Here is a 26881-nt window from a genome sequence, read left to right as displayed (position 1 = left end):
GTCATGATAAGTGAAGTAATTAAAAATAAGTTTAAAATGTACATATCCTGTGAGTCAATGGCAAAGCGTTCATTGTAATTTGTCAGATTGGATGAACAGTTTTGTTCTTTAGCTTAGTATTATACATACACACGTAACCAGTGGTCCTGAAACTATTGAGAATCAGTCAAATTGTTACACATTGCATCTTAACTTTCTGTAGGTTGCTGCAATCAATATTCTGTTAGCAATGTGAAACTATACCTATGTTTTTTAATTATTAATTAATTTATTTTTTTACACTCTATATTTATTCCCCTCCGCTCCCCCCACCCCCGTTCACCCTCTGACTGTTCCACATCCCACACCTCCTCCCCACCCCTCTGTCTCCATGTGATGTCCCTACCCCTCACTCACCCTACCTGACCTTTGAACTCCAGTCCCTTGAGGGTTATAACTGTGCATCATCTCTGAGTGAACACAGACCCTGCAGTCCTTTACTGTATGTGTTGGGGCCCTCATATCAGCACCAGTTGTATGTTCCCTGTATGGTGGTCCAGTGTCTGAGAGATCTCAGGCATCCAGATTAGTTGAGACTGCTGGTCCTCCTACAGGGTCACCCTCCTCCTCAGCTTCTTTCCACTTTTCCCTAATTCAACCACAGGGGTCAGCAGCTTCTGTCAATTGGTTGGGTGCAAATATCTGCATCTGACTCTTTCAGCTGCTTGATGGATCTTCTGGAGTACAGTCATGCTCGGTCCCTTTTTGTGAGTGCTCCATAGCCTCAGTAATAGTGTCAGGCCTTGGGACCTCCCCTTGAGCTGGATCCCACTTTGGGTCTGTCTCTGGACCTTCTTTTCCTCAGGCTCCTCTCCATTTCCATCCCTGTAATTTTTTCAGAGAGACACTATTATGGGTCAGAGTTGTGACAGTGGGATGCCCCCCCTCCCTCATTTGATGCCCCGTCTTCCTGCTGGAGGTGGGCTCTATAAGTTCCCTCTCCCTAATGTTGGGCATTTCATCTAAGGTCCCTCCCTTTGAGTCCTGAGAGTCTCTCATCTCCCAGGTCTCTGGTATATTCTAGAGGGCTCCCCAACCTCCTATCTCCTGAGTTTGCCTGTTTCCATTCTTTTTATTGGCCCTTAGGGCTTCAGTCCTTTTCCCTCACCCTGTTCCCCTCTCCTCCCCATTCCCCCCCCACCCCCATCCACTTTCCCTCCCAGGTCCCTCCCTCCCTCCCTCCCCATTTGTGATTGCTTTGTTCTCCCTCCCAAGTGGGACTGAGGCATCCATCTTGGGCCCTTCAGCTCGTTGTCCTCTTTGAGGTCTGTGGACTGTATCTTGGGCACTCTGTACTTTTTAACATTCACTTATTAGTGAGAACGTAGGATACTTGTCCTTTTGGGTCTGAGTCACCTCACTCAGGATATTTTCTAGTTTCATTCATTTGCCTGCAAAACTCAGGATGTCCTCATTCTTAATAGCTGAGTACTATTCCACTGTGTAAATGAACCACGTTTTCTGTATCCATTCTTCTGTCGTGGGACATCTGGGTTGTTTCCAGCTTCTGGTTACCACAAATAAGGCTGCTATGAACATAGTGGAATGCGTGCTGCTGTGGCCTGGTGGGGCATCTTTGGGTATATTCCCAAGAGTGGTATAGCTGGATCTTCGTATCTGAGTTTATAATATGCTTCTTTCTCTTCCTGTGCTCACAAAAGTTGTCAATAGCATAAGAGATGCTATTCATATTATTTGAAACTTGAAAACAATTGCACCCAACTATATATAGTGCCATTTAAAACGGAAGGAAAATATGACAGCCGGAGAGGAGGTGGGAAGTCATTGCTCATGGATGGGGGGTAAAGGGTGATGGGGTGGATGATGCAGATGGAGAAAAGGAACGCAGGGGCCTTGTGACACTGTAAGATGACAGTTGACTGACGGTGTCAAGGTAGCAAGGCCCAGAATGAAGGTGGAATAGGGAGTCTCTCAAATGCGCGCAGCTGTATCCGTTTCCTCGTGCCGTGTACATAAAGCCACCCTGATTTAAACAGTAGTAAACGTACTACTTGTGCTTGCTTGTTTAGAGATAGGGACTAGCTATGTTATGCAGGCTGGTCTTGAACTCATAATCCTCTTGCTCTATCTCCTGTTCCAGTGCTGGAATTATAAGCATGAGCAAACACACTAGAATGACAGAAAGCATTTATTATTTAATAATTCCTGTAAGGGGGCTGGAGAGATGGCTCAGCAGTTAAGAGCACTGACTGCTCTTCTGAAGGTCCTGAGTTCAAATCCCAAGCAACCACATGGTGGCTCACAACCATCTGTAACAAGTTCTGATGCCCTCTTCTGGTGTGTCTGAAGACAGCTACAGTGTACTTACATAAAATAAATAAATAAATCTTAAAAAAATAATAATTCCTGTAAGGAATTAGGGAGAATTAGCTGGGTGTTTCTCCTTCAGAGGCCACTCTAGGCTACAATGTCGGACAAAGTGGTAGCCATCTGAAGGCTTGAATCCACTCCTAGCAGGTCATCAGAGGAATTATAAACTTCTGTGGACACTGTCAAGAGGCTGAAGAGCCTCATCTCCTACATTGTTCAAAGCGTCTGTGTGAAGAGCAGGATGATGTAGGAACTCACTCCTCTTAACACTGCAAACCAAGGCGGAAGCTGAGGTGACTCTAATGGCCTGACCTAGGTGGTCATATCATCACTTCTGCCACAGTTTGTTTTTTAGAACCAAGTCACTAAGAGTAGCTCGACACAAAGGTGTGATATATATATATATCACATATATATATATATATATATATATATGTGATATATATATCAAAGGTTATATATCTGTAAGAGAAAAGAGCGGCAAACTTCTGTAGACACATCTGAACAGTACCTGTTAGCCTTCTGCGTTCTGCAGAGTGAAGTGGACCCACGCACGAGCTGGTGGAGTGGGTTTCCTTCTACTTGGAAACCAAGGCGGAAGCTGAGGTGACTCTAATGGCCTGACCTAGGTGGTCATATCATCACTTCTGCCACAGTTTGTTTTTTAGAACCAAGTCACTAAGAGTAGCTCGACACAAAGGTGTGATATATATATATATCACATATATATATATATATATATATGTGATATATATATCAAAGGTTATATATCTGTAAGAGAAAAGAGCGGCAAACTTCTGTAGACACATCTGAACAGTACCTGTTAGCCTTCTGCGTTCTGCAGAGTGAAGTGGACCCACGCACGAGCTGGTGGAGTGGGTTTCCTTCTACTTGGGGATCATTTTCTTCCATGAATGTATTGTTTCCCCTCTAGTATATTCCAATTATAGCTGTCTGTGATTAGCGGCTGAGCTTGTTGCTGTAGCAAATATACAATCTGTAGGTGTGTGTGTGGTGGGTGGGTGAGTTTCTTTTGACTGGAAATCCTTTTTTCATTGTCTGTGGGATTTAGTTTATCTTTAACTAAATCTTGGACTGCTTAAATGTGTCAAGACTTGAAATTATTCTCAGCTGCATATTAAACTTGTTTCTATTACTTCTACAACCTCAACAAGACCTTCAGCAAATAACATCTCCTGAAAATGGCATTTGGAAAGGGAAACACAGGCAAGATACATCGCAGGCTGGGGCAGAGAACATTGGTAGACTGTTGGAGGAGCAAGCTGTATTACAGTGTTTGAAATGGTGACATTTCCAGGATAGGGCCAAGATGCATTGCCAGAGAGTTAGTTTAAACTACTTCAAGGAAACCAAGGGATGGGTTCCCTTCCCCATGGCCAACTGTCCTGTTAAAAGAGAAATTCTGGGGTAAAGGCAATGGAGGGCAGGGGCAGGGCTCCAGTCTAACCGTGTCCCAGTAATCTTCACTCTGTGGCTCCCGTGCCTTCCTTCCTTAGCTCTGGAACTCGACAGGGCCTGGGCTTTCCTCAGTTATGCTAACGCACCCCCTGCTTACAGACCTTGTGGTTTGCAACTGTTTCAACTACCTCCTTCTCAACCACTGCCCTTTTTTTTTTTCTTTTTGTTGTTGGGTTTGTGTTAAAAGTACTGAATTAAAACAGGCTCTGTCCTAATAGAACTGGTGACCATCTGTAAAGAAGGCGAATTGTTTTCAGAGTCAGAGACTTGGCAGCAAAGTTTTTTCTCTTTTATCCACTTTACATCCTGATCACTGCTCCCCCATCTCCCCTCCAACAGTCCCTCTGCCCTTTCCTTCTCTGAGAGGGGGGAGCCCCACACCCCACCCAATATCCCTCCACCCTGGCACATCAAGTCTCTGAAGGACTAAGTGCAACCTCTCCTACTGAGGCCAGACAAGGCAGCCCAGATAGAAGAAAGTATTCCACAGACAAGGCAACAGCTTTAGGGATAGCCCTAGTTTCAGTTGTATGGGGCCCACAGGAAGACCAAACTGCACATCAGCTACCTACGTGCAGGGAGGCCTAGGTCCAGCCCGTGTATGCTCTTTGCTTCATGGTTCAGTCTCTGAAAGCCTCCTATGGTTCAGGTTAGTTCCTATTCCCTTCAGGGCCTTCAATCATTCCCCCTCTTCCATAAGAGTCCCCAAGCTCCATCCAGTGTTTGGTTGTGTGTCTCTGCATCCGTCTGAGTCAGCTTCTGGGTGGTGCCGTGCTAGGCTCCCGTCTGCAAGCATATCAGAATTTCATTAATAGTATCAGGGACTGGTGCTAACCCATGGGATGGGTTTCTAGTTGGACTGGTTATTGGTTGGTCATTCTTTTCAGTCTCTGTTCCACCACCCATCCCTGAATTTCTTGTAGACAGGATAGATTTTGGGTCTAACGTGGATGGATTAGTGTCCCTGTTGCTCTATTGGGGTTCCTGCTTGGCTACAGGAGGTGGCCTCTTCAAGTTGCATATCTCCAATGTAGTAAGTCACAGCTAAGGTCACCCCTATGATTCTTGGGAGCCTCCCTATCCCAGGTCTATGGAGATGTGCCCTGCCCCCGACAGCTTGCCAGCACACCATAGCAACAAATCTTGCTGCAGTTTCTTTTTATTCAGAAACAAAACTATCCTTCAGATGTCATCAGATCCTACACATACACACACATACACACACATACACACACACACACACACACACACACACACACACATCAGACTCTACCCATAAGACAAACTGCAACAAATCTTGCTGCAGTTTCTTTTTATTCAGAAACAAAACTATCCTTCAGATGTCATCAGATCCTACACATACACACACACACACACACACACACACACACACACATCAGACTCTACCCATAAGACATGAGCTAAGGGCTTAAGAAGTCTACCTTTACAGATTCTGTGTGTCTTCATAACTATGCATCATGCCTACAGTTGTTTAAATTTCTCAACAACAAAAAAAAAAAAACAGAGCTCTGGCAGAAGAGTCAAATTGGCTAAATGTTCAAGTAAGGCACAGCAAGATCTCTTTTTGTCCTTTAAGGGAAGTATCTTGAATGTATAAATATGGCTAGGTCTTGCTTCCCCTATTGCATTTGAAAATAAGCTCAAAAAGCAATAAAGTTACATTTGATGGGAAAATAGATTGTGTTCTTTTACAGACTTAAAGTTACTATTCATAGATTGCTTTGATGGGGATAATGTGGGATTTTAGCTCAGTTGTCTGGAAATTTAAGTAATGAAAACTCTGAATGAATAGTTCTGAACCTATGCTGTGCCTCACCTGCTATTATGTGTGTATTTATACCTGTTTTCTTTGTCTTTATTCTTAAATAAACATACACATATATAGGATTCCAAACACTTGAATTTCCTGACATCAGAACAGGCTCTAGCTGACTTTGCAGAGTTAATCAGACACTTGAAAAAAACAATCCCAGGAGCTAAAGATCAACCTGTCATCGCCATTGGAGGTTCTTACGGCGGCATGCTCGCAGCCTGGTTCAGGATGAAATATCCTCACATGGCCGTTGGGTAAGTAAATTGATTCTTGACCCAGCTATTAACAATCAAGAGAAAATTAGAGCTTTGTTTTGGGTAAAATATGCTCCGTGCTGTGTTGAATGGACACTTTTCTCTCATTAACAACAATATTATGGGCCAGGTATGGTGGCACACACCTTTAACCTCAGTACTTGGAAGGCAGAGACAGGGGGATCTTTGTGTATTCGATGCCAACCTGGTCTGCATAGTGAGTTTCAAGACAGCCAGGGAAATGTAGAGAGACCGTGACTCAAACAAAAACAAAAACAATAACAACAAGAAACCCAAACAACATTATGTTTCTAATCATCTTTGTTTCATTTTAATTTCCATACTAAAGCTGAATTTGGTGACTGAGAGATGTTTCAGTTTTAAGACCACTTACTGCTCTTTCAGAGGGCATGAATTTGATGCCTAGCACCCCTGTCAGGTGGCTCACTACTACTTAAAATTCTAGATCCAGGGCATCTGACCCCTTCTCTAGCTCCACAGGGATTTGGACAGACAGACAGACAGACAGACACACACACACACACACACACACACACACACTTGAATTTGTACACTTGAGTATGTACACACATGAATGCTCACACACACTACATACATGTGGACACACACATTTAAAAAAGCAAAACAAACAAAAGCATGAATAGGTGGATTACATTTCTCTTTTCTCCTGTCACTTCCCTGACCATTTAGAGCCCTTGCTGCTTCTGCCCCTATCTGGCAGCTGGATGGGATGTCTCCCTGTGGTGAATTTATGAAAATCGTAACTAAAGATTTCAGTAGAAGTGGTCCACAATGTTCAGAAAGTATCCGCAAATCCTGGAGTGTCATTAACCAACTCTCAAGTACAGGTAAGCTTTCATTAAGAGACAGAATTTGCAACGTATTGGTTTTTGTTTGTTTGTTTGCTTGCTTGTTTTTTAACCATTAATTTATTAAAAATAAACACTGGCACTTTTTGTAACTTTTGTAAATAATTGTGTATATTTGTTGTTTGTATGTGAGTATATGTACGATGTATTATATGAATTTGTATTGTTTTTTATGTGTTATGTATGTGCCTGTTAGTAAGGAATGTGATCATTGTTGTGTATATGCAGTGTGTGTGTGTGTGTGTGTATGTGTGTTGTAGGTCAGAGGTTGACTTAGGGTTCCTTTGTTCTACCATCCCCCCATTTTTTCTTTTTGAGACATAGTTTCTCAGTGAACCCGCAGCTCATCAACAGGACAGGCTAGTTTGCCAGTGACCTTCAGGGATCTGCTCATCTTTCCCCCTGCTGACCTGAGCTGGAGTTATGGGTACACACCGCCACTTCTGGGTTTTTATATGGGTTAATGGGAATTCAAACTCAGGTCCTTATGTTCTTTAGTAGGTACTTTGCCTATTGAGTGATACCCATAGCCTAACACTGCTACATATTAAACACATACACACACACACACACACACAATAGATATATAGACACACATATTATATGTATAGGGAATCATTCCAATCGAAATGTATGAATGAATAAATTTTTACAAAGTAAGTGCTTAGTATTGGTAATATCCAGATCAAGAAAAGACAAAACTACCACCAACAAAAAAAGACAAAAAGACAAAAAAAATCTCATAACCCCTCTGCTGCTGACTACAGCACCTCTTCCCACCTACACAGTGACTCCTGCTGAACCACAGGATGATTTTCTGATCCTCGCATCTTAGTAATGACAGTTGCATGGTGTGTGGGAGTTCAGTTTTGGTCTGCTGTATTTTCTGCAATATTCTAATTCTTAAGTGTATCCATTCGTTTTATTTACTTGTAGTTTATGCATTCTTTTTTTGTAGTCTCATTTATTTTAATAGTATCTCAAACTGGGGAATAATATTAATTTTGCTAAGTCTAGTTGCCCTAAAATAGTTTATTGAATGTAGGATGTTTTCTGTAATACCAAACGATGAATCAATGATTGATTGACCTATAGATTAGCAGTGTGTCCTTTTATCTTCAGGCAGTGGTCTCCAGTGGCTCACGAACACTCTTCATCTATGTAGCCCCTTGACTGCTGAGAAAATCCCAACTTTAAAAGGATGGATAGCAGAGACCTGGGTGGACCTGGCCATGGTGAACTACCCTTATGCGTGCAACTTTTTGCAGCCTTTGCCTGCTTGGCCCATCAAGGTAACTAAAATATCTTCTCCTCCTTCTCCTCCTCCTCCTCCATAACGTATTTTTCTCTGTTTTGATATACATTCTCTGACTTTCAACATCAAAAAACAAAATCCCAATTACATAGGGACTCCATGAAATTAACGATTATAGGATGGAATCCTGGGTTCTACAGCTTTCTGACATGTGACCTTTGGCACGTTAGCTATGTCTTTTCACCTCAGTTTTCCCATTTGAGAAATGAAGACAAATCTCACCAACTACAGCATTGTGGGAATAAGGAATATGACCAACAGTTGGTGCTGATAAAATCACTACTACATGCCAAATTCTGGGCATACTTTGCATATGTAATATTTGCCATTTTGTGATACATGTGTCATGCCTAGATCCATGTAGTGCATTAACTGAGCTTAGTAAATGGCAGCTTTGCCTTAGGCCTGAGGCACAGTGAGCTGGTAAAGGCGGTCTAAATGCTACACTCATCCTGAATGACCTCCAAGCCAAACAGCAGCACGCAAGACTATCTTTTCGTGTGCTGTGGTGTGTGGCCTGGATCTACTGCTTACACTCTCTGCTCCTAATCAAGGAACTTGGTCCCCAAGGCTCCCTGTACACAAAAGTAAATGCATAGACTTCCACTGAGAACCATGCAAAATGTTAGATTTGAAGACACTTGAGACTCATTTTATGATAAGTTTATGTACTTTTTCCAGAGTGAAAACATATTGCACTCATTTTCAACCTTTAATAATGCTCAAGATTTTTGTTTTGTTTTGTTTTTCTGCAATGTAACCTGATTGTCATGGAAATAGCTCTGTATTTCAAGGTTGGCCTCAAACTCATGGAGATCCACCTTCCTCTGCCTCTCGGTAGTTGGGACTACCGGCTTGCGCCACTCCTTCCCAGCTATGCTAAAGTTCTTTTCGTGGTCAAGGGATTTATTACATATGTTCACCTTTAAACGTTTCTTTGTTAAGAATGTCTGTTAAAAAAAAAAAAAAGGAATGTCTGTAAAGCCTCTAATCCCAGCACTTGGGAGGCAGAAGCAGGCAGATTTGAGTTTGAGGCCAGCCTGGTCTACAGAGTGAGTTCCAGGACAGCTAGGACTATACAGAGAAACCCTGTCTCGGGGAAAAAAAAAAAAAACCAAATCCAGCCGGGCGGTGGTGGTGCACGCCTCTAATCCCAGCACTCTGGGAGGCAGAAGCAGGCGGATTTCTGAAGAGGCCAGCCTGGTCTACAGAGTGAGTCCGGGACAGCCAGGGCTATACAGAGAAACCAAGTCTGGAAAAAAAACAAAAAAAAAAAAAAAAGAATGTCTCTCAATTTTAAAAACCAAGTCTGGCAGAGTTGATGGTTAAGTTTGAGAATATAATTGAAGGGATTTCTAGGGTAGGTATTGGAAATGAAATTAGAATTAGCCATGTGAGAGTAGGATTTCAAAAGTACCAGCCCAGCCTCCAGCGTGACTGCCCCTCAGTACCCTCTCATATGTGCAGCTAAATCTCTGATCCTCTAGACTTCGTGTCTTGAGACAGGGTCTGGCCTTGAAGTCACCTTGGTGTCCCAGCAGGCCTCCCAAGTAGCTGGGATTACAAGGCCTGTCACCTGGTCTGGTTTACAAGTACTTTTAATTTAGCAGTTCCTTGTAGTTAATAGGTAAAACTTTGAAGCATCTACTTTCTATTGAAGTTAGTTACTTCAGTGTGTTCCACGAAGAAAAAGTTAAATTAAAATGCCATTTTTTGTATGTCAGCTCAATTATCACCTTTAATTTGCCTTTTGACTTTAGCACATTCATTTACATTGCCTACTTGCCTACGTTAGCAGAAGCTACATGCCCATGAGGAAATAATTAGAGAGTTGATATGGAGAACACAGGAAGAAGAGAAAAGGAAAATTGAAAGCCCTTCTGGCATTTGACTTATAAAAGCCACTGAGCCTTTTCTCAGCTTTTAAACAACATTGTTGTGGTTTTTTTCTTAAGTTGTATGTGGGTGTTTAAGTACCATGTGGGTCCTCAGAACTGCTGAGCCAATGCTCCAGCCCCTCAGGGTTATGTTAAGTGTAATGAATTAGACTCTGTCAAATGCTGCATGTTTTCTTTCCCATATGGAGCACAGATTTAAATCTCTGACTGTCTGTCTGTCTGTCTGTCTCTCTCTCTCTCTCTCTCTCTCTCTCTCTCTGTGTGTGTGTGTGTGTGTGTGTGTGTGTGTAAACCAGAAGAGGATCAGGAGAGGAGAGGACAACATCCTAATAACAAGGAATAGAACCAGAGAGAGTCGTAGAATACATGTGACATGAAAGCAGAAGGTGTCTGTTAAGTACATATTAAGTACTATGAGCCACCTGTAACTCTAGTTTCAGGGAATCTAACACCTATACCAGGTATGGATGTAATACACGGGTATACACGTAGGCAAAACACCCATATACATAAAATTTTTTTTTAAAAAATGACTCCTTATTTACAGTTTTCTGAAATGTCATGATTTTACTTTTCTTTATGGCTAAATAGAATTGCATATTATTTGTAAATACTACTTTATCTCCACCATTCCTCTGTTGGTGGGCATGTACACAGATTCAGAGTTTTAGACAGTATCAACAGTATGGCAGTTACCAGGGACTTAGATGTATACATGGATGTTACGGTATGTGTGCTGCCTTGCTAGCTTCTGGGTATTTAGTCAGTAGTGGCAGAGCCGGAGTTCTAGTCTGTCTTTTGAGTAGCTTCCTTCCTGATTTGCATGTGTCCATTTTATTGTATATTCTTGCCAGTGGTAAATAAGAGGTCCTCTTTCTCCTTGTCCTCACCAGAGTAGGTTGACATTTATCATCTTCATCATGACCACTCTGTCTTGGTGAAATGAGCTCTCAAAGCAGTTTTATTTTGCATTCTCTTGATGGCTAAGGTATTTACTGGGCATTTGTCTTCCATTCTTCTTCCCTTTCTCTCTCTGACCCCCTTCCTTCCTCCTCACCCCTTTTACCTTTCTTTGCTTTTGCATGCACACAGAGGTTTTATTTTATTTTATTAGCTTAGTTTGAAAGCTTTAAATCCACAGATCATTGGCAAGAATGATTTCATAAAAGATGATATGTATTTACCAGGACTGAATAACTACTACTATTTTCCAGTATTTTTAAATTATTATTACTATTTTTACTTTTGAGACTATGTAATTTTCCTCTTTCTCTTTTCTACCTTAACTCCCACCCTGTTTGCTCTCTCTCAAGTTCATGGCCTCTTTTTCTTTAATTGCTGTTGTTGTTATTGTTGTTGGTGGTGGTGGTGGTGGTGGTGTGTGTGTATGTGTGTGTGTGTGTGTTCCTAAATATATAAATATAGCTTGTTCAGCTCTTACAATGATACTGTATGTAAATGCTTTCAGGACTGACCATTTGGTATTGGATAAACCAGTTAGTGTGTTCTTCTCTGGGGAGGACTATTCTCTTAATCTCAGTATTCTGTTTTTCCATCCTTCCTTGTGACCTATACACATGGGTCATTTGCATTTCTTCTTTTGAAGTTGTGCTAGTTCTCTTCTCACTGTGCCTAAATACCTGTCAAGAAGCACCTTAAGTGAGGAAGACTATATCTCACCTTATCTTCAGGGGATATAGTTCACCATGGAGAAACAGCAGCAGTTGAACACACTGTAGCCTCCTTAGGAAGCAGTGTAGGCCCCAGCCTCTGGGCTGGTGCTGCTCATATTTAGAGCAGATCTTCCCTCTTCAGTGAAACCTGTCTGGAAACACCTTCATATCCATAGCCAGAGATGTGTTTCCCTCGTGATTCTAAATCTCCTTAAGGTGACAGTGAAGTTAAGCCGCCACAGATGACTGCATTTCACTGGCACACGTGATAACCTCCTGGTTTCAACTCCAGTTTTGTTAGTTAATTCCCCTCTTTTTCTTTGCCTAAGTTGGCTAGGTGATTTGTCAATCTGGTTTATATTTTTTCCCTAATAATAAACCCCTCGATTGATTCTATGAGTTTTTCTTTTAGTCTCCATTCCATTAATTCCTGCCCTCATCTTTATTATTTCTTGCTTTCTGCTGTTTTTGGATCAGTAACATTCTCATTTTTCTAATATCTTAAGGTATGTCATTGTATTATTTATTTGAGATATTTCTGATTTTAACATATAAGCACTCATAAGTCTGACCACCTAGAACTGCCTTAGTTGTATCCTGAAGGTCTGGTGAAGTTGTACTTTCTTACTCGTTTGATTCTAGAATTTTTACAACTATCCATTCTAATTTCCACTAGACCCACTAATCATCCATAGTCTAATGCTCTCTGTCCATGCAGTCCTATAATTTCTCTTGCTTTTGATTTCTAGTTTGATTGCACTATTATCTGGTAACATGTAAGAAATTATTTTGAATCTTTAATACTCCATTAAGATTTAATTTGAAGACTAGAAAGTGGTATTTTTACTTTAGAAGGTTTTGTGGGTGGTAAGAGTGCTATAATCCCAATGCTAGGGACATCGAGACAGGTGAACTCCCAAGGCTTGAGCCAATAGGCAATGAAAAGGAAATGTTATCTCGATTTTTATCATAAAATGTTGATGAACTTCTTGATGCATAGTTATAGAAATACTATTCTATAAATTTATGTTAAGTTCACCTAATCTATGGTGTAATTGAGCTTTGAGGTTTCTTTGGTACCTTTGTTTAGCTTGGAGAACTTATCTAAAGATAAGAAGGGGAGGGAGGCTGGCGAGGTGTATCAGTGGTTAGGAATGCATACTGCTACATCAGACCACTTAAGATGTAGAAATACACTTTGTCACCAGTGACAATAAAACAGAAAATGACAAGACACTTGGAGAATGAGCTGTGACACTGAAAACTCTCTAAGGTTAAGTACAGATATGATTGAGATAAAGAGAAAGGAAGAAATGTATGGAAAGGAAAGTTGAATAAAATAGTGGAAGATGAAGGAATGAAGAAAATGTTGTGGTGGGAAGAGAAAAGAGCAGGGTAAGGAAAACAAGGGGGAGAACAGCAAAAAGTTGCCCAATAACAAGAAAGCTAAAAAACAAACAAGTGAGAACAAGAAGAGAACTAAAATTATAAAAATTATACTATTAGAATAATAGTATAATAATTATAAATTAGAATTTTTTTAAAAAATTAAGTAAAATTCAAAATATACTGAAAGTCGAGAGTGTGGAAAGAAGGAAACACAGGGGCAAAAATGTAAAGAACCTAAGGAAAAGAAGTAGCACCGGGCAATGGTGGTGCATGTCTTTAATCCTGGCACTTGGGAGGCAGAGGCAGGCAGATTTCTGAGTTCGAGGCCAGCCTGGTCTACAGAGTGAGTTCCAGGGCAGCCAGGGCTATACAGAGAAACCCTGTCTCAAAAACCAAAAAAAAAGAAAAAAAAGAAAGAAAAGAAATAGTATTGCCCAATAGTGAAATGAAATACATGAATACAAGAAAGGAATAACAAAACTGTAAAAAAAATACAGTGAAGCAATAATTGCACTGAAAATGAACAGAAGGAAAAGTACAAAGGTAAAAGTAACAGAGAAAAGGAAGGAGAATGGAAATTTAAAAACAAAAATTAGGAAAAAAAATCAAATATTGGATGTTATGTGGTGAGATCATGTTTTCAAAAAGACAATAAAGCAGTGTATGGTAGCTCATCTTAGCAATCCCAATCCAGGAATATGGAGACAGGGGACCCTGCCCGAGTCTTGATGGCCAACCAGCCTGTCCTACTTGGTGAGTCCCAGGCAAGGCGATGAGATGGATAGCACCTAGGGAATGACGCCCAAGGTTGCTCTCTGGCCTACACATACACACAGTGACCCACATGCACACACAAATACATATACAATCAAAATTTCATAAATTTTGCATTCTTCTGAAAATATAGGCCTTCACTCAACAAAAATTTAGTTATTAGAGGCTTTGCTAAGCACAGAGAGATGTTCTGAAATCTGATGTGTGCAGGACAGTAGTGCAGGGGCTGAGATAAAAGTAGGAACACCGTGCAGTGACGGCCCAGGCGGGAGTGCTTTAGTTCTCCCAGGCTGGGAAACACACACAGGTTAACCTCAGAGAAGAGGGGCTATTTGAGGTGTTATGATTGGTTGAATTGTTGAGCCATTTGTGGATTTAATGAGTGGGAAAGGGGATTTGAGGAAAAGGGAACGAGTGTGGTGTGGTGAAGAATGGTTTACCTGGCCACTGGAGCGAAGGCAGGGAAAAGGGAACCAGAATCAGTAGAGAGTGTGTGGCATACCATGCGAATGACTGACTTATTCCCTTACCCTATGGAAAAAGCTAAACGGTTTTCCTTTGAGAGAGCAAATTATTCTTCGGAGATAGAACTTTTTAAATGCATTAAGATGTTTATCAGCATTTTGTGATAAAAATCGAGATAACCTTTCCTCTTTGTTACTAAACCAATTTTCTATTCCTATCTGACTCTTCCCATGTTTATCTCTTAGGAGGTGTGCCAGTATTTGAAAAATCCTAATGTATCTGATACAGTGCTGCTGCAGAATATTTTCCAAGCTCTGAATGTATATTATAATTATTCAGGCCAAGCAGAATGCCTGAATATTTCACAAACAGCTACAAGCAATCTCGGCTCCATGGGCTGGAGCTTTCAGGTGAGCATGCGTGATTTCCCTGCGTTCCGTGTGCTCTGTCCTGATACTGTTGTACTGTAATATGTTGCCTGGCATTTTCTACCTCACCTACCACGTCCGGCCAGTGTAAAGTTGCCACATGACCCCCTCCCTCCTTCTCCACGCTTTCCTTCCTATATGTACTAATATATAATGAAGGGTTTTCATTGGTCACAATCTCTTATGTTTCAAAGATGTAAAAATAAATAATTTATATGACTATTACCATAAAACATAGCCTGTTGAGGGAGACAGAGTAACTCTTTAATAGACCTTGACAAGTCCTGGAAAGGAAGCATTAAATGGACACATGAAAGAAGGGAAGTCTCTATTCCATCACCTGCACAGTAAGACTCTCAGGGTTTTCTTGGGGGCTAAAAATAGTCAAAGACGTATGAAAGAAGACTCTGCGGAGGGAAGGAAGGAAGGAAGGAAGGAAGGAAGGAAGGAAGGAAGGAAGGAAGGAAGGAAGGAAGAAGAAGAGAGAAAGAAAACAGTACAAATCCTGTGTCTTCTCAGCTGTCTCTTTCTAGGAGAAACAAGGGGTTGAGTGGTGGGGAAGTTGTGGGGCTGGGGTCAGGTAGAGGGCTATTGCAAGTGCTGTCCATGGCTGAATGACCTTGACCCTGGCTGAATGACCTTTTGTAATTTTAATTTTCCTCTTTTTGCTTCATTTTCCCTTGGTTTCCTTTCCTGCTTTGCCCTCTCAGGCCTGCACAGAGATGGTCATGCCCTTTTGTACTAATGGTGTTGATGACATGTTTGAACCCTTTCTGTGGGACTTGGAGACATATTCCAATGATTGTTTTAACCAGTGGGGAGTGAAACCACGGCCTTATTGGATGACTACCATGTATGGTGGCAAAAACATCAGTTCACACTCAAACATCATTTTCAGGTGAGTTTGCTGTTTAATGGAGACACTAGCAAATGACTGAGAAAACAGAACTAGGAAAGTGGTAGGTATTAAAGTAACACTGAATACATTAGTGATGCTATTCTACTTTGCTATTGAGTGCCAGACCTTAATAAACAATAGATAGCAGCTGTTACAGTCCTACTTTGGTGATTCTTTTCATTGCATGGTGGTTTTCTTGGGAGGATTTGTATTTTCTAAAACCCATAGATTATGTGACCAATGGTGATTTTCAGTTATTTACACAGAGATTTAGAAGGGAGCCCATGAATAACTAACATCATTTCTCAAGCAAATTAATTACTGTCAGTGATTAAACGAGCCTGGAAGTTGAGGATTTTACCCAGGTATCTGAAGTCTCAGAACAATGAACTAGTTCAGCAAATTCAAGTTTTATATCCTTACTACCTGCATATATCATAAATATTATTACATTATTATAATATAATATTACAATATTATATGTCAATAAACAGAATAGTATAACATTATAGAATAGAATATATTATATAAAATACAATATTAATATATCTTGATTAATATAATATAATAATCTATATTAGTACATTAATTATAGCATATTAATTTATTATATGATGTATATGTGATATTGTATATTATATATCATTTTATTATATATTATGTATATTATATATTATAACATATTTTATATATTATATATAATGTATAATATATATATGCTTAACAAGCAAAAAGTGATAACAAAGACTCCTAGAGATAGGTTACATTGTGCTTTATTAGCTTTGAATTTTTTGAATGCTAATGAACAAAACCCAACAGCTTCTGAGAAGACATTGGATTATGTAAAAAACCTGCTGCACTAAATCAACCTGTTTATATTAAGTATCTCCTAACTTCAAAATGGAGGGAAGGGGAGGTGTAATGTTGAGAGAGAGGTTTTTGACTTTGTTTCAACAGGGGAAGAAAAGATGGATTCCTCAAAATTAATAAAAGTCAGAATTGATGAGAGGAGACCTCCTAAAGACCCTAACTATGGAATCTTCCCAATGAGTGTTTACCTAGCATTCTCCTTGTCCCTAGCTCTAGTTCCCTGTGACTTGCGGTTTGAGTCTCACACTGGCTCACATTGTCCATGTGTGTCCTCATAGTGCTCTCTCATGGCAAACTCCCTTGGTGACCTGCTCATCACAAGTCCTCCTTGACCCTCTGTCTCACAGCCACCCCTTCTCTTCCTTCCTTGTGGTCCTCCTCCTACCTCTTTCTCCCTGAGACCTCTGGCTGGGATTGGAAGTTCAACCTCCTTATCTCCTCTGCCTAGTCATAGGCTGATCAGCTATTTATTGACCAATCAGAAGGTGATGGAGAAGATGTTTATGAAACACTGAGACACAGGTGATGCTTCATAAAAATATCAGTACTAAAGTTCAGCCTATACTCAACATTTTGCCATTATAGAAGTCAGCATTTGAGTAATACAAAGATAGCTCTTAAACAGTATACAAAAGGATTATCCCTTCAAAGTCCAGTGCCAAGACTGAGTTATTTACATTGTAGTTGTTGGTGAGGTTCTCTTGAGCCCTTAAACATGACAGGCTGTTGTCACTGCTCTTGGATACCCTCCAGAACATCATGAGAAGACAGCACAACATTATTGAGTCACAGAACATGCCAAAATCAAGCTGCATGGACCTGGAAGCTCCATCCCTGCTGGCTAGCTTGTACAGTGCTGGAGGGTGTTGAGCAAGCTACCAGAGGAAGAAATCATTATCAATCACATCCAGCTATGAAACCTGTGAGCTACAATACTGGTCATACAAGATATGCTCAATGGTGCTGTGGGGGCACAAACATTATGGGAGTTACCAGTCACTCTCTCAATGGACTTAAAACTAGCTCCATAAGGTGAAACCCATACCCAGCATCATTATTAGCTGAGAACTTATCGTAGGCATGCCATAGACCCAAGGGAAGAATAGAGTAATGCACCTCTAATGCTAGCTTATCTAAATATTTTCCTTTTAATAGAAAGACTTCATGTTCTTATATTGGGAAAGATAACACTCTTTTTGTTTTTTGGGACAAGGTTTCATGTAGTCCAGGTTAATACTGAACTCATTATGTAGCTAAGGAAGACCCTAAATTACTGACCCTCTTTCCTTCCTTCACCTTACTGGTGGTGGGATTGCAGGTATGTGCAACCATGTCTAGCAATAACACTTTTAAGGTGGTGTTTAGAAGAAGCTCTTTTGAATCTCTCCACCATCTTACCTAACCACTATCCTGATAGCAGCCACCATAAGCCAGAGAGGAAAACACCCACAGTGGTTTTATGTACACATGCATTTTTCACAACCACAATGTGAAAGTTTTAAGATTATTTTCAGAACTTCTAGTACTTGGGGGACACATATATCTCTGAATTCTGCATAATAGAGGTCAAAGAGTATAGGCAAGGGGAAGTGTGTGTGGGGAGAGAGAGAGAGCGCGCTTTATTGGGGCCATTATATTGTCTAAATGAGCGTTACACGGGGAGTTTTAAATGTGGCTTTAAAGCAAATATGCATGAGTTTTAAGCCTCAAATTAACAGAAAGTTAGTCACTGTGGCATAGACCCTTCTGGGTATGTGAGTCAGTAGGCCCTAGAGTGTGACTCTAGTTGTCCCATAGATAAGTGGTAACCAGTGAGTAGTTATAATTAGGCAGATATCTGAATCTGCAACAATGAAGACCTGTAATAGTCAATTGGGTATTTTTTGTTGTGGTGGTGGTTAGTTTGGTTTGGTTTACTATGGCCAACTCTCACGAACCTAGTCAACAAGAGGGGAGGAGAGGTGCTTCGGAAACAGGAGGGTGGACGCTAAGACACACGAGACGAGAGCGAATGTGAAGGATGGAAGGGAACAAGGGGGTGTTGAGAGCTGGGGAAGAAGAGGGGGCTGAGAATCAGCAAAGCCAAATTTTATTGAAAATAATACTTGCTATGCTAATTAACAATTGTTAAATAAAATAATAGAAAATTAAGTGTGGCCTTGAATTTGTGGTCCTCTTACCTCAGTTTTCCAGTACTGAGATTATAGCTGTGTACTACTATCTCTAAAGAGAATGAATTATTAAGCTTGTCAACCAAAAGATACATGACCCAGCTAAAAATAGCTGAAGCCAGAAGCCAGATATGTGGCTTACAGCTGTGGATCCCAGCAAGACGACTGCTTCAGGTTTGAGGTGACCATGGCTACATAGCAAGTTCCAGGCTGGCTCGGGCTACAATGAGACTCTGTCTCCAAACAACAAAAAACAAAACAAAGTGATAATCTTAATAGAAAAAACTTCAAATACTTTATCTAAGTGGCCTAATAACACATGAAAAGATGGTAAGCATCAGTTGGAGTGTGTGTAGAAATCCAGACCACAGTGAGAACTGGTAAAGCACTTCTCTAATCTCACCATCAAATCCAAGTTGTAACTCAATACAGAATGTTCAATCCTGAGAACAGTCACCAAAGTAACATTATAGAGATTGTGCAGGTTGCATTTAGAAAAATATATGTATTTGAGAATGGGAGTGCAAACTAGTAAAGCCACTTTGGAAAACTGTTTGGCAGTTCATGAAGAAATTTAGTGATAGCACATGTCTCAGAAATTCTCTTCCTAGGTATACTCAGGGGAAATGAGGGTGTACATATATGTGCATGTGACCCTGAAAGTGATAATGTTCAAATGAGTAATGCTCATGAGATCCATAAGGTGGGAACTATAAAAGTACATTAATTTTTCTTGTTTCCCTCCCTTGCAGCAATGGTGACTTAGACCCGTGGTCAGGAGGTGGAGTAACCGAGGACATCTCAGACACCCTGGTGGCTATCAACATCCCTGAGGGGGCCCATCATTTAGATCTCCGAGCCCACACTGCCTATGATCCTCCCTCTGTGCTCCTAACTCGCTTATCGGAAGTTAAACACATGAAGAAATGGATTGCAGATTTCTATAGCGATGCCAAATGAGCAACTTTTAAAAATTAATTTTTGGTTTTCTTCTTTTACATTCCTTTCACCCACATACCCGTTCACTTTTGTTTTCTTTTTTTCTTTTTTTCTTTCTTTCTTTCTTTTTTTTTTTTTTTATGTAACTACTTTCTCTCATTTGTCCTATTTGTTGGTCCAAGGTGGAGCCACAAGAGAGCGGCAGGGGTGGGCACAGCCCACACCCAGGTGACTGCTCCGGCCTCACTGTCTTTGTGCCATCATGACAGCTCGCAGGCCATCAGAGCTGGCATAGCTCCTCAGTGCCTTTCACCAGGGGGCGAGCACTTCTCCCAGCAGCAGGGAGGTCTCCTTGGTTGAGGCTGAAGTCTCTCTGGCCCATTAGAAGTCCCCACTCCTGCCACAAAAGGGCAAGCAGGAGCTGGATTCCAAGTGCTGCAGCTGCAGCTGGTAGAATGTGGGATGCCAATCCAGGAGACAGAGGGGCGCAGGGTGGGGGGTGGGGATGGGGGTGGGGGGGTGGCGTCCTGTGAGCTCAGCGAGTGACTCTGAACTGGACTGCATTAAAGAGCAAGGCAGAGACCTACCTGTGTGTTGCTCCAGCTGTAGGGAGGTCAGTGTGCCTGGGCTGGCTGCTTTTGGAAAGTCCTTGCTCTATCTCTTTCCCACTTGGCAGCTCTCCTGAGTTCTGGGATATCTGCCACCGTGCTACTGCCAGGAAGGGATCTGGCCCTCTCCGGCTCTCTTTGTTTACAAGGTCAATTTTGTGTTGGTCTGCCTAGTTCTGCCAATTTAGTAAAAGTGCCGTTTTTTATTTTTACTTTAAAACTGAACAAATTCTGTTAATAAAAAAAAATCCTTTAAAAATTGACAAACAATCTGTTGAGAAAGTAGAATGTACCTCTGTCCATTTTGTAAAGAAATGTTTATGTTCTCGTCATTGTCACCAGTCTCAGTAAAGCCTGAAGCCTCAGGATTCCAAGCAGCAGGTGCATGAGGGCTTTCCTGTGTGGCTTCCAGAAGACAAGCAGAGCAGTCCAAGCAGGCAGCATATTGACATTGATAAATGACAGAGCCTTCCCATTTCTTAGGCCTTGAAACTTCCAAGCGGTTCCTACACAGAGACCTTTCTTCTAAGGGACTTTTCTAGCACAGGAAATAAGATTGATTCCAAACCTCTGAGGGACACAGGTGAACAGTTTCTTCTCAACAGAACCCCCCAGTTTTTTAGTATTTCCTAGTCATGTTCTTTCCATGCTTTGGAAACATTTCTTGCTTTTTAAAAACTATCCCTAGACCCCTGACAAGGTTTTATTTCACTATTGCTTTCTCGTTTTTTGAAGTTATAATTACAACATTTTTTTCTCTTTCGTCCCTTTAAATTGTCCCATATACCCTGCCTTGCTCTCTTTAAATACATGGCCTCTTTTTTAAATTAATTGCCATTGTATACATATATGTATATACATATATTTTTCTAAATGCATCCTGCACAATCTCTATAATGTTACTTTGGTGACTGTTCTCAGGGTTGAACATTCTGTATTGAGTAACAACTTGGTGTGTGCGTCCCCGGGGAAGACTTTCTCGGCTCTCAGCTTTAGATCACTGCCTCTAGGTCTGTAGGGTGGAACTTTGCTGGGCTTTCCTTGGTGTTGTCCTTTTCAGGTCATGTTTAGGCTAGGGAAAGATTTAGTGGAGAACATTTTTACCCTTATTTTAGGATTTTAGGCTGTTTTACACAAAATCTTTTTTAAAAAATTTACTTTACATCCCAATCGCTGCCCCCACCCAGTCAGCCCCCCAACACACAGTTCCTCTCTCTATTCCCCTTCCTCCTCTGAGAAGGTGGAGAACGCCCCCCCCCCCAAGCCCTCAGCATATCAGGTTCTTCAGAGGTAGGCATCCTCTCCCACTAAGCCAGAAAAAAGAACCTATAGGGGGAATGTATTCCACAGACAAGCAACAGCTTTAGAGACTGCCCCACTCCAATTGTTGGGAGATTACAGGAAGACCAAGCTGCACATCTGGGGGGCTAGGTCTAGCTTGCGTATGCTCTTTGGTTGGTGGTTCGGTTTCTGAGAGCCCCCAAGGGTCTAGGCTAGTTGACTCTGTTGGTCTTCCTGTAGAGTTCCTATCCCTTTGGGGGACCTCAATTGTTCCCCAACTCATCCATAAGAGTCCCTGAGCTCCATTCAGTATTTGGATGTGGGTATCTTTCTGACCGCTACTGGGTGGAGCCTCTCAGAGGACAATTATGCTCCTGCCTGCAAGCATAACAGAGCATCGTTAATAGTGCCAGGGTTTGCTGCTTTCCCATGGGATGGGTCTCTAGTTGGGCCGGTTATTGGTTGACTATTCTCTCAGTATCTGCTCCATCTCCCATCTCTGCACTTCCATAAAAATCTCTTTACTAATTTGGAAGTTAAGATACTTTGACATTTCATGTTGAATCAACTATTAGGTGAAGTATTTTTCTGAAAACTTAAACTGCAAAAGTACAAGTGTAATTTGGTTCTGCTGTGCACTTTATATTAGCCTTAACATATTAGCTAACTTAAATACTCTTATATTTAATTTTAACATGAGAAAGAATCAAATTCAGAATAAGCCCTATTAAATCTTTATTCATGGGCACGGTGGATCCACCTGCAACCTCTGTTACTCAAGAGGCTCCATCAGGAAGTTAAATTTTGCTCAAGATTTCAAAGCCATTAAGACCAACCAAGCGAGACCCCACTGTAGAAACAAGAAAAGATATTTTAAATAAACTTATAATTAATAATGTTATTACTTTAACACATAGGAAATGGGAATCATACAAAATTGGAGTAATTTTTTAAAAACTATTTTCTTGCCGGGCGGTGGTGGCGCACACCTATAATCCCAGCACTCTGGGTGGCAGAGGCAGGTGGATTTCTGAGTTCGAGGCCAGCCTGGTCTACAGAGTGAGTTCCAGGACAGCCAGGGCTACATAGAGAAACCCTGTCTTGAAAAAACCAAATCCAAAAAACAAAACCAAAACAAAACTATTTTCTTGCCTTAACTATGGAGATTCCATTGGAATAAGTAAATCTAGAGAACTCCCATCTGATGCCTGTAGACCCAAGAAATTATAACCCTGGCCTCAGAGCTAATACGTAGCAGCTGTATAATAACAATGCTGAGCTGTTTTATTTTTCCTTGGTTCCAAATGTAATTTTCCTGCAGCAGAAAGGCAACTGCCCCTGTCTCTGCCCAATCCTTACCCTCTGTCTCAGTCCCCGATTTCCCTGTCTCCACCCTCTTCTTATGCTTTGTCTTGGTTTCTGGTTGCCCTGTCTCCGCCCACTCCTTGTGCTCCTGTCTCAGTCTCTGGATTCTTTTGTTGACCTTCATACTGAGGGAGTTCTCAGTCTCCCCAGCCCTGTCCACAGACGGCTTGGCTACATTTCTACCTTGATCTCTCTCCTTGCTCCTCTATTCTCTCTCCCCTCTCCTCCTTCCCTGCTTTTCCTTTCTCTGAACAAGGGAAACATCTGAGAATACAAATCCTTTCTCTGTTTGTGTTAGTGCTTGATAAAATATGCACCCTCTCTGGGTGGCATAAGAGATTTAGTTACTTTCTCTAAAAGGAATCTTTTAATGCTAAAATTAATGTGATTATCTGAGTGTGAGAAGCACATTCAAGGCTTAAAGAAAATGTTAGAATAGCTGAATGTACCTGCTTAATCCTCTCTCTAATCTGACTGAACAATGCTCTGGGAGGCTATTGGTCCTTCTTTCTTCTAGGAAAAGTCTGTCTCCAGAGTGAAGGACTATTTGCAGCTTTTGATAGCTTTATCTTTCACCTTCTCAGCTGCATGAAAAGACAGGAAAAGCCTGGAGATGCCCAAAGCACCGACAGATACCTAGCTCTTCTGTGCTCTGCCCATGGTTTATGGTGCCCCCCCACCCCCCGGGTTTTCCTGGAAGTGAGGACTCTAGTGACCACGAGGAATGGCATCTTGGAGAACACTATTGTCAGTAGTGGGTGACAGAGCATTTATAGACTTTTCAATTCTCAGTTTCATTTGGAAGAAAGACTAGCTGCTTGCTGCCCGTTAGGGCAGAGGAAGAAGGGAAGGCTGAGCAGGCAACAGGTGACAGGAAACGTGTCAGGTTGCTCCGTGACTGGGTATCAGCTCTCCCATTCATAAGCCAGAGATAAAAACCCATCACGGGAGTTAATTTTGAGAATCAAAATGGGTGATAAACAGGAAAGTGTGACAGCTAATCCGCAGCATTCCTGGGTCATATGCATGCATTTGTCTTCATTTCATTTAAAATTTCAAATTCTTATTCAAAAATATATTTTGAATATATTTTAATGCAACAGTGCTTTTTTTGAGTACCTATAAGCTGGACAAAATGAACAGATCTGGAAGATAGACTTGAATAACTGAAATTTAACAGGGTCACAGTCTTGTAAGTGCACATCAATATACATCTTAAAGAATGCATATTGCAAGTGAACGGTATGCTTTGGGTCATCAACAGTAATAGCAAAACCTCAGGAGAGTGCTTATCATTTACCAGGAGTGATTTACTTATCATTTACTTCAGTTTTCTCATTCAATCCTCAGCCATGACTGCTAGAAACTCTCGTCATCCCATTTCAGATGACAATACTGAAACACAGTCACTTTCTAGTGTCATAGCTAGTAAGTGGTAGGCCAATAGTGATATGGTGGTAGGCCAATAGAATCTGTGACTTCACGGTCTAAACATGCCCATTGTACATCCCAAGATAAGAAAGAATTCCTGGATTAGGTGGTCATAGAAAGGATCCAGAGTAGAGTGGGACGTGCACTGAGTCCCCAGAAGAAAGTATCCCAGGAACCAGGCAAAAGTGCATTGTCAGAGAAGCACTTGTATGGGGAGCAACAGGAAACAGCTTGAGTTCACCATCATCTGTGCTAGGGTGTGATGCTTAATAGGCACTGTCAACTTACTGGATTTCCATGGAATTCCTCTGCATGTGTTCAAGAAGGTTTTTCCAGAAGGGGTTAGCTGAAGAGGCAAGACACATTATGAATGTGAGTGACACCATCCCATGGGTCCTGAGGCTGCATTTAAAAACCAGAAATTCAGCTGAGCACAGATACTTGTCTCTCTGCTTTCTGTCTGACCAATGATCTCACTTACTCTACTTGCTCCGACCGAACAGGCTGTACCCGCGAACTGAGCCACAGCAAACCTACCCACCCTCCCTGTTTCTCTCCCTTCCTCTGTTGCTTTTGTAAGGTGTCTTCTCATAGCCAGAAGCTGGAAAAAAACCCAGATGTCAGAAAATGGACATTTACACAATGGAAAAAAAACAATGAATTCATTAAATTCTTAAGCAAATGGATGGAACTAGAAAATATCCTGAGTGAGGTAACCCAATCACAATAGAACCCTCATAGTATGCATTCACTGATAAATGTATATTTGCCCCCAAAGCTCAGAATACCCAAGATACAACTCACAGACCACATGAAATTCAAGAAGAAGGAAGACCAAAGTGTGGGTGCTTCAGTCCTTCTTAGAAGGGGGAACAAAATACTCACGGGAACAATTATGGAGACAAACTGTTGGTCAGAGACTGAAGGAAAGGCCACCCAGAGACTGCCCTACATGGGGATTCATCCTATAAACTGTCACCAAAACTGACACTATTATGGATGACAAGAAGTGCTTGCCAAAAGGAGGCTATTATGACTGTCTCCTGAAGAGCTCTGCTAGAGCCTTACAGATAGAGAGGTGGATGCTCGAAGCCTACCATTGAACTGATCATAGGGTCCTCAGTGGAGGAGTTAGAGAAAGGACTGAAGGAACTGAAGGTGTTTGCAACCCCACAGGAAGAACAACAATATGAACCACCAAAGCTCCCAAGGTCTACATGTAGGAACTCATGGCTCCAGCCATATATGTAACAGAGGATGGCCTTGTTGGTCATCAGTGGGAGAAGAGGCCCTTTGTCTCATGAAGGCTTGATGCCCCAGTGTAGGGGAATGAAAGGTTGGAGAGGCAGGAGAGTGTGTGTGTGTGTGTGTGTGTGTGTGTGTGTGTGTACACCCTCATAGAAGCAGGAGGAAGGGAGATGGGATAGGGAGTTTCTGGGGCAGGGATTGAGAAAGGGGATAACATTTGAATTGTAAAAAATAAAATATCCTAAAAAGTAATAATGAGCTTTGAAAAAAATAATATGCACAAGTTATAATCTGACCTTTGTGTAAAAGTAAAGTGATTAATTATCTGAGTAGCAGCTTATTTTTCAATAAAATTTGTGCAGCAAAGGTGGGATAGTTGCCACCTTTTATAGTTCAGAGTCGAATATGCCTTCAGTTGCAGATTTTAAACCTTTGAGGATGGGAGCCTCCAAGGATAAGATGGACACATCTTTTCAAAAGGAATTCATATTGAGTGCTTGTGAATGTCCTCGTCAAGGTTATAAAGGGGGTATAACCAGACAACCCAGGAACATTTGTGATTTTTAGACAAGTGATAGAATTGATATGAACATTAAATGAGAATTACAGGATTATCTTGAGATGAATTTACAGAAATTATTGAGGTGAAAAGAGGGAGAGATGCAACTGACCATTCCAGGAGATGGCGATTAAATGCCTCGCTCGAGCTCTAGGGGCCAGACGCAGCCTGTTTCTTAGTCAGTTTTGCTGGGTGTGTGTCTTAGCTGAAGCCAAACAGGACATCAGGCTTGCTTAGGAGGTAGAATTTGGAGATATCTTTGCTTGTCTATTTCTTAGTCTCCATTGGCTATATTCTAAATGGAGGCCTAGAAAGGATGTGACTGGTTCTTGTTTCTGTCAGGCTGACAATGCGAAGGGCAGGACAGGAAAGAGAGGAGGCAATTTGGAACAGAGCTGGGATTAGTTGGTACTGTGGAATGGATTCTGTGGTGGACCAGGAATGGTGAGAACATTTCTGAACTGGCCACACTTCTGGGTAGTGAGACCCAGCTGCCATCCCATACCAAAAGCAAGTGTTTTACATTGCTTGACTTATGTTGGAGAAGTCTCAAAATAGTTCAGCCAGTTCCTAGGGAGGTCAGGGCAGAGGTTTTGTTGTTTGTTTGTTTGTTTGCTTGCTTGCTTTGTTGTTGTTATTTTGTTTTTTATACAAATTGGTCAAACTCCAGGGCATGGATCCTGCTTTTTTCAGCCTTGATACTCACCGGCCACTGGAGACTCCCATGGGGCTTATACCGTAG

The 26881-nt window shown here is 41.4% G+C and overlaps 1 protein-coding gene across 2 annotated transcripts in view; it reads left to right on the top strand.

Moving 5' to 3' along the window:
• The window catches only part of LOC127665914 (lysosomal Pro-X carboxypeptidase), a 48703-nt gene extending 28178 nt beyond the window's left edge, over nt 1-20525 (top strand). For both annotated transcript variants that reach the window (XM_052158536.1, XM_052158544.1), the window contains 6 exons: nt 5756-5937; nt 6649-6806; nt 7950-8119; nt 14587-14751; nt 15480-15667; nt 19461-20525. In XM_052158536.1, coding sequence (XP_052014496.1) covers nt 5756-5937; nt 6649-6806; nt 7950-8119; nt 14587-14751; nt 15480-15667; nt 19461-19668 — 1071 coding nt within the window. In that variant the 3' untranslated portion in view covers nt 19669-20525. The remainder of the gene's footprint in view (nt 1-5755; nt 5938-6648; nt 6807-7949; nt 8120-14586; nt 14752-15479; nt 15668-19460) is intronic.
• The last annotated feature ends 6356 nt before the right edge of the window (nt 20526-26881 follow it).

This window comes from Apodemus sylvaticus, chromosome 1 (genome assembly GCF_947179515.1).
Source record: "Apodemus sylvaticus chromosome 1, mApoSyl1.1, whole genome shotgun sequence".
NCBI lineage: Eukaryota > Metazoa > Chordata > Mammalia > Rodentia > Muridae > Apodemus > Apodemus sylvaticus.
The sequence above is the reverse complement of the archived record's forward strand: the minus strand, read 5'-3'. Positions and strand labels throughout refer to the sequence as shown.